General features: G+C 41.7%; 1 protein-coding gene across 1 annotated transcript in view; it reads left to right on the top strand.

Moving 5' to 3' along the window:
- The window catches only part of SUGCT (succinyl-CoA:glutarate-CoA transferase), a 542,264-nt gene that overhangs the window by 86,664 nt on the left and 446,695 nt on the right, over nt 1-8,905 (top strand). The window contains exon 8 of the mRNA XM_025200042.1: nt 5,093-5,236. Coding sequence (XP_025055827.1) covers nt 5,093-5,236 — 144 coding nt within the window. The remainder of the gene's footprint in view (nt 1-5,092; nt 5,237-8,905) is intronic.

The raw sequence follows: 8,905 nt of genomic DNA, 5'->3' as shown, positions 1-8,905 counted from the left end.
CCCCAGGGCAGTATTGGCCCAGCAGTGGCAGTGGTGGTGTGACAGGCGGGTTTCCCTTCCCTGCCTGCTCCCCTGGGACAGCACTGGCAGTACAGGTTAGCCAGGGGACATGGGAGGTGGGGGTGAGCCACAAGGGTCAGGGGACAGGGGGGGGTGTCCTGAGGGGCAGGAAGGGAGCCCTAGGGGCAGGGGGAACAGGGGAACAGTGGCTGGTTTGATTTTTGGCTGGTGGTTGGGTGGGCAGTGGGCTAGATCTGGGGGTATGGGCAGCAGTGGGGACCCAGTCAGGACAGGTATGGGCTGGCAGCCCGGTTGGGACCCTCACAGGCCCAGCTGCCCACAGTCTGGGCCACAGATCCAAAGGGCCCTGCCTCTGGCAGCAGGTGAAGTTCGGAGGCAGAGAGCCAACTTGTCTCGTTGTCCCGCATCTGCTTGCCAGCCCTAATGGCAGATCAGAGCAGTGCAAGTTACTGGGCATATTAACCCTTAACCTGTGACTGCTCAAAGCATGAGGTAATTTTAACACCAATTAAAATTAGTGCATGCAAAGTGCAATGTGTAATAAGGCCCATACTCTGAGCTTTATATAAGTTATGTTTTGGAGATGTAAGTGGTCTATAGATTTTGTGCTTTGGAATGAAATTCACCCATAGTAGGATGTTTGTGGCTGGCTCTTGCAATGAAAGACCATTTAAAATTGATTGTCAGAGTGGTTTTAAAATGACAGTTCATGCATACATTACAATTGAGTACTAATGATAATTTGTTAGTTTAAAATAAATGTCACTGTTATAAGGACAGTGTAATGTATGTGCAAGTAACAGATCTGCATGGGATTTTAAAATGTACCAAAATGAGAAAAAAATCCATGGAAAAGCCTTTCAGTCACTGCACAGGTAAGTGGAAAGAGCTTTGCTTCATTCTAAAGGATTTTATTTGTAGTGTACCATAAGCTATGTATATAAAATGAGCAAAAAGTAGGAAAATATTTAAACTAAAGTAATTCCTAGAGCAGGATAAAACAATATGAAACAGATGATGTAAAACAAAAGGATTTATTTTTCTTTTGCCTTTCTCATGTTTGGTTATGTGAACTCTTACGATAATGTAGATTTTTTTCATGGCAGGAGTCTGCATCAAAATATAAATGTGTGGTACCCTTGTTTGGGTCTGATGAGTCCAATAAAACTCCTATTGATAATAGTGGGAATTGAATAAGTCCATAGGTAAATAATAAAGGCAAAAGTCCCTGCATCTGGTATGGTCATATAGTTATCAAGCTACCCTATGTAGCTTTGATCTGTGGCCAAAACATTTGGAAAAAAAACTAAAGTAAAATCAAAATAGCAGGGTATGTGATACATGAATCAGACTAAATTTTCTGTTGACACATCAGAGAATGATAATCCAGAAGGGAATATGACTTGCAGCTTGTAATTCTGGTTCTCTGAAGTCCAATTTTGACCAGATTTTTCACTCTTGGATCTTGTGTTAAGAACTAAAAGTGAAGACCCTGGTGGTTTTGGAGGGAAGTAGTTCATGATAACCATTAAAGATATTTTTACACAGGACTTCTTTACCTTAAGATAATTGATTGCCAGTTAACTCAGTAATTATCACCATTTGAAAAGAGAGGCCATCTGGATCAGCCTTAGATAAGCTATAAATGTTTGCATCCTCAAGATAAAAACACTATTGAACAGAAGGCATGGGAGAGATGTGTTCAGCATCTGTTATGCAGTACTGTATCCACAGAAAATCACTGTGGCTATATTGTGCAGTGTTAATATACCAAAACTTCTGATAAAAAGGTCTTTGAATGTGCTTTGGGAATTACTGCCGGAGATTTTAATTAATGAATGGTGTAAACATATTAGAATGAATTTGGGGGGCATTATCATAGGATCGTCAGGCACCTAAGAATCATTTAATTTTAAAACTGTGTTAACACATTCTCAGAACTTTGAAGCCCAACCAGTTTAATAACATTCTGGACATTTTATTCATCTGGAGATGAATGTTTATTTGGAAATTGTGTGTTAAAGTCTAGCATTTTGGGTGGAAGAGTAGATGAATGCTGAAGGGTAGGGCTAGGATTCAGAGACCTAGACAAATTGGAGGATTGGAGCAAAAGAAATCCAATAATGGGAAGTGCAAAGTCCTGCAGTTAGGACCCCAATTAGGACCCCAATAATCCCATGATTGGGGGACACCAGGACAGATTGGGGACTGATTTGCTAAGCAGCAGCTCTGCAGAAAAAGACCTTGGGGTTGCAGTGAACAGTAAGCTGAATATGAGCCAATGGTGTGCTCTTGTTGCAAGGAAGGCTAACAACATACTGGGCTGCATTACTAGGACTGTGGCCAGCAGATTGAGGGAAGTGATTATTCCCCTCTATTTGGCACTGGTGAGACCACATCTGGAGTAGTGTTCAGTTTTGAGGCTCCACTACAGAAGGGATGTGGACAAATCAGAGAGAGTCCAGTGGAGGGCAACAAAAATAGTTAGGGGGCTGGGACACATGACTTATGAGAAAAGGCTGAGGGAAATGGGTTTATTTAGTCTGGAGAAGAGTAGACTGGGGGGGCATTTAATAACAGGCTTCAACTACCTGAAGGGTGGTTCCAAAGAGGATGGAGTTAGACTGTTCTCAGTGGTGGCAGATGACAGAACAAGGAGCAATGGTCTCAAGTTGCGGCAAGGAAAGTTTTATTTTAGATATTATGAAAAACTTTCTTATGAGGAGGGTAGTACATAAGGGCACCCAGAGAGATGGTGGAAGTTCCGTCCTTGGAGGTTTTTAAGACCTGGCTAGACAAAGCCCTAGCTAGGATGATATAGTTGGGGATGGTCCTGCTCTGACCAGGGGGTTGGACTAGATGACCTCCTGAGGCCCCTTCCAACCTTAATTTTCTATGATTCTATGGTTCTGATGCAGGAATTGACCTAAAAAGAAGTCAGTCTAAACTGTTAATTTCATGTTCCAGAATAAAGAGATTTTACCATTACAGAGAATCCAAAACTGAACAGCAAACTCAGTCAGCCACTCTTGTTATTAAGATAGGAAATCTATAGTTAAAACCCCAGGAGTTCACCTCTTATCACTCCACCCTGCTTCCTCCCCTGGACCTCTGCAGCTCCGTGGGCATGACCCGGCACAACTGGGAACAGCGGGGCTGTGCAGAGAGGCTGTGAGCTCCACGCTGCAAGCAGTGGCATGCACAGAGGGCATTTGCCTTGCACTGCCCTGGCGACGAAACGGGGAGCACCTTCTCTGCAGCCCCGCTGTTCCCAGCCGCACTGGGTCATGCTCACCGGGCTGCAGAGGCATCTGGGGGAGGGAAGCAGGACGGCAGGGAACGGTGGCAGCTCGCTGCTCCTCGCCCTGCGCTGCCCTGGCAACATGCCCCCTGCCCCTGCCTTTGCTTTGAGGAGCACAGCTCTGTGCTGCTTTCCTCACTGCAGCTCCATGTGCAGGAGGCACGTGGCCAGGGCAGTGTGGGGCAAGCAAGGGTTATCAGGTTCTCTGTGCAGCCCCACTGTTCCCTGCCTTCCTGCTTCCCTGCCCCCAAACCTCTGCAGCCTGGTGGGCACGACCCGGAGCAGCAGGGTCCTGGAGCCATGCGTTGCGGCCCTGAGCCCCAAGCACCCCCTGGCTGGACAGCAGCCCCAGCCCTACCCAGCTCCCTCCCTACAGGGGCCTCAATCCCCCTCTCCACACCCCCCGACTTACCTGCCAGAGCTGCTCTCAAGGCTACCTTGGGCCACGTGCATGTACTGTATGTGCACATGGTGAACCCTGTCTCACCACCTTCTTCTGCTTCCTCCCAGTTCCCTGTAGGCTGGAACTCTGCCAGCCTGCAGGGAGCTCATTGCCAGCCAACTTCGTTATAAAGGAGCTTTGCTTCCAGAGGATTCGTTAAGCAAAGTATTACTGTATTGGTAAAAGGAACACAAGATCTAGAAAAGCAAAGGTCAAAATATATCAAAGATAGAGAGCAGCATCCCATTTGGTGGTACAAAAGGAGATGGAAAAAAGTAATGAAAAGGAGACAAGATCATGTATTTTGCATGTCACTTTTCAAAATATTTTAATCCACAGAAAATATTTGCATTTGAAAAACTCCTGAAGGTTGTCAGTGAAAATTGCCTATTTGTTGAAATACCATAGCACTGCATGCTGAATGTTTGGAAATACTTTCACGTAAATTTGAGCTTAAATTCTCGAGGATAAAAATTATAATTATATATATTATATATTAAAATTATTATAAATGGCAGCAACAACCACAACAATGATGATGACTATGCTAATACACACTTTCAAAACTCCAAGCACTGTATCCACTGGATAAAACTGTATCCAGATAATAATAAAGATCTTTTTTGATAACTATTGTGTTTCCTTATTTCTATGCTGAGTGAAATGCTCTACTTTAACAATGTTGCTGTGCCTGGATATGCTGCCCTTCTATGTGCTCCAGGAAGGGAGCAAGTTTTCATGTGTTTGTGCTTACTAGCTAAGAACCCTGAAAAGGAGCACAAGCTAATACAATCTAGTCCATGATTAAAATGAAACACCACTAATATATAGATATTATATTAATATTTTGTTGCTATTTCGTATAAGGCTGGTTTACAAATGCAATTCAGAAACTAGAGCAGCTTCTTGAACTAAGTCAGATGAAAAGCCTGCCACTGAAAACCCACAAAGCCTCTGTAGATAAACTGTTCTTATTAACAGGGATCTTATTAACAGGGATCCTGGTTTTCTCCGATTAAAAAATCCCCAATTTATAGATATGTATTAGTGGTGTTTCATTTTAATAATGGAAAAATGTGGATTTTAGGTTACTATTTTTAATCCAAAAACTGGGGATTTTTTATCAGAGAAAACCAGGTTCCCTGTTAAGAACAGTTTATCTACAGAGGCTTTGGGGGTTTTCAGTGGCAGGCTTTTCATCTGACTTCATTCCAGAAACTGCTCTAGTTTCTGACCATGGTTTTTTCATTGCATTTGTAAACCAGTCTTATATGAAAAAGCAACAAAAGATTAATTCTTCCTCGTTCTGTTTTTCTTTCTCTTACTAGAGTGGTGATCCAGTCAGACCAGGAGTCGCCATGACGGATCTTGCTACAGGCCTGTACACATGTGGTGCAATCATGGCTGGTCTGCTTCATAGATACAAAACTGGAAAAGGACTACACATTGACTGCAACTTATTGTCATCTCAGGTAGGCATTAAAAAAAGTGTATTAGTTTCTTGAATCTTAAAGATTTTGGGTTTTCATTTGTTTTTACATGTTGGATGAGAAATGTATCCATTGAAACTAGCACAGAGAAACTCCACAGTTCATTTTTCTGTAGTAGTAACCAATTTATATCATATGATGATAGTTATTACTATAGTACTTCTGCTTCTTGCCTGAACATCACCTTTCTTTTCTAATGTATCAAGCCTCAACCCCTGTCCCCCATGATGTATGCAGTTATTGTTATATGTGTTTTACAGGTGGGTATACATAAATTGTGAAATCACCCTAGTAGAATGGGACCTTGGAACCAGGTTATATTACCTCGAGAGACTAAATGACTTGCACAAGATCATTCAGTTTGTCAGAATCAGTAATATAATCTAGGAGACCTGTCTTCTAGTTCCAAAAATTACAGGGCAAAACAAAGCCTAAAGTCATTCATTAACTCAGGAACTTGAGCAAAATGTAAAGATATGAATGTTTTGATCATGAAGGTAATCAAGTTGTTTAAAAATAATGAGAGCCACAGATTAAATTCCAGTGTAAATCATGTGACCATCATCAGTGTATGACTTGACAATACATGAATCCTGGCATTCTGAAAAGGTGGGGGTGATGTTGAATAATATGAAATCAGATATTATTAGTAATTAGATTTTATTTTCGTTTTAGCTTCAAAAATATCTCTTTTGCTACTTGGTACAACATAATGTGCTGGGTAGGCATTTTTTTTTTCAATCTAAGCGTTCTGTAACAAGATTGTAGTAAATACTGACCAAAGATGAGAAAAAGTTCTATTATGTTTTGTTTATTTCATTCCAAATTGTATTAATATATTTCTATGTTTTCCCACTTTATACTGCTTAGCAATGCAGGGTGTTCCAAAAGTCAGGAGCCAGATAGCCTTATATCTTATATTACTATGGCTTCTGACTTTTGGGACACCCTGTACATTTTGGGCCTCAGCCATTATTCTTTTTAATTAATAGAAGATTTGCACTGATTTTTAGTGTCCATTTTAACAAGTCTTAAGAGCAGGGATGCTGTTTTAATTCTGGGTTTTGTTGAAAGAGTTTATGAGGACTGAGATCATGTTGATATCAATTTTTATAAATGTTATTTCTTTTTAAAGTTTGCAGGACATAAATTGGTAGTATTAAGGATACACTATATGGTGCTACAACTAGAAATCCTGTTAAATAATTTATGCTCAAGTATGTCTTAGGAAATTTTATTCACACATTTTAAAGAGTACCACATTGTTTTTTCTCAATTAAGAGTAGTTTCAGATAGTGTCCTACCAATTTTCTTTTAATTTTATAATGTCTTTAGCTAATTATGTTTTTAATTTCTATCTATACATGCGAAAGGCCCACAATGGGCAGTGTTAAATAGACCATGCTGAGGAGTTAGTGAAATTAATCATAATCAGAGTTTTGCCAAATGTAGAACGCATATAGAGATTTTAAACAATCAGGTATTAGTATCTCTCCTGTCATATCCTAATAAAAAGAATATCTCTCCTATCTTAACGGGTTATATGTATCAACTATACCTCTTTTCCCCCTCTCGCTTGTGTATGCTGCAACAGCCTTTAAGAGCACTATCGCTGGCCAGCACTGGGTATGGTTTGGGAGGAGGTTTGTGCATATTAATTTCTGCAGGCACCTGGTTAAATTTGCTCTTAGTATAATGTATCAAAATCGGGGCCATTCTACTTTGGGTAGGCATAATTCATAAGGGGAATGCAGGCCTCTGGACGCTGTGACATTTTACATGTAAGATGTGATTAACCAGTTAATCGCATCTTGACTTGTAACCCATCCACACGTTCAAGCAATTAATGGCATCATAAAAAAAGGAATAAGCCACAAAATTATTACACAAAATAAATGTGGCTGATTCCTGTGGCAACATTAATTGAACATCTGACCAGGTGCACCCTGTGGCTAGGAACGCCATCAGCCAACAGGGCTCCCAGCTCTAGGGGCACCCAATGTGCTCCCATGGCTGGAAGTCCCATCAGCTGATCTGGGTTCCTGGTGGGGTGGGGGGTGTTGTGCCATGTGCCCTGGTGGCTGGGCGGTCACAGTGACAGGGCTCCTAACCACAGAAACTTACTATTTGCTAGTACAGGGAGAGCCTGGGATCATGCTCCTGGGGTTTCCTGGCACTGGCCATAAAGTATGTTGGAATCTGATTCTCAATTCCACATTCACAATTTCTACCATACATGTGAAGCATTGCAGGAGGTGTGATTGTGTGGATTGCACATCAGATGCTATGATACCTTTACCTGCACATCTGGCAGAGGCCTAACAGAAAGACTTACAACATACAGAATGAAGCTGGTTTCATTTGAAAGCCTTTTTTCTCTCTTGTTGTAGAGAGGAAGATGTGGACCAGTAGCTTGAAGTTGCCATAAAATAAGTTTAGATTGGCTATCTGGGGAAAAAAAGTCTTCACTGTTTGAATAGTGAGGCAGTGGAATAAACTGCCAGGGGAAGTTCTCCCTCATTGGAGGTGTTCAACAAGAGATTGGACAGCCATTGGTCAGGGATGATCTAGGTGTAGCTATGCCTATTTTCTACCATGGCTATTTCCGATGCTTTTGGACTTTGCTTGTTGCTCCCACCCTGTGCTCAGGGAGTAAATCACAGTTTTTTCTGGAATAAGAGTGTCCAAGAATAATCTGTATACATTTTCAGGGGAGGTCAGCCCTCTGTGAGACTGTCATGCATAGTTTGAACTAAATGTAAGTAGGTACCAAAGTGCTGCTCAAAAAAATGTGTTTATTGAGTACTTGTACTAAAATGTTGCAGGAGTTAACTTTTTTTTTTTTATTAACATGCACAATTCTGGATAAACTAAGTGCATAGGTAATTATGTAAATTGCTATGGCCATGTTTAATTTCAAGGTTATTGTTTTTAAATTCGCCTTTCACTTTCATGTGCTCAGGGAGAGCAGGGTCTGACAGGAAGGAGAGGGAGAAGGGGCTGCCAGGGGAAAAAGTTGTGGGGAGCCAGAAACCAAAGGGCTACCTGATCCCTCAGATTTATTTTCCCTGCTGTATCAGTGGGAGGGGGATAAATTCAATGCAAACCTCTTATAATTAGATTCTGTACCTGGAAAATTATAACAAAAGTATATGTTTTCCATGTATAGAATCCAGTATGGGGGGGGGTGTCATTTACAATCAGTATAATTTTCTAGTCAAGTAAACATTGTAACTACTCTTAATGTGACATAAGCAGGTTTCTTGTGAGGTTTCTTTTTTCAGACATGTCTAGTAGGGCTGTACGAAGCCTCAGTCCCTGATTCGATTTGGCGGAGATTTGGCCTGATTCAGTGGCCAAATCTCTGAATCCTAATCGAATCAGAGGACCCTTTAATCTCTCCAAATCGAATTGGAACCCTGTGAATTGATTCGGAGAGATTTGGAGATTCAGACTTAGAGACAGCTTTAAATGTTTTTTTCTACATCCCTCTAGGTAGCAGGGGCTTGTGAAAGCTATGATGCTGGGGCACGTGGAGTGTCTCACAGAAGCATGGGGGAAGGGGGGGGGGCTGCGCACTCCCAGGTGGACCCAGAAGTGGGCCAGAAGTACTTCTAGTGTACTTCCAGGTTCACCGCTGAGCACGGGGGG

This window comes from Alligator sinensis, unplaced genomic scaffold (assembly GCF_000455745.1).
Source record: "Alligator sinensis unplaced genomic scaffold, ASM45574v1 scaffold254_1, whole genome shotgun sequence".
Lineage (NCBI taxonomy): Eukaryota > Metazoa > Chordata > Crocodylia > Alligatoridae > Alligator > Alligator sinensis.
The sequence above is the reverse complement of the archived record's forward strand: the minus strand, read 5'-3'. Positions and strand labels throughout refer to the sequence as shown.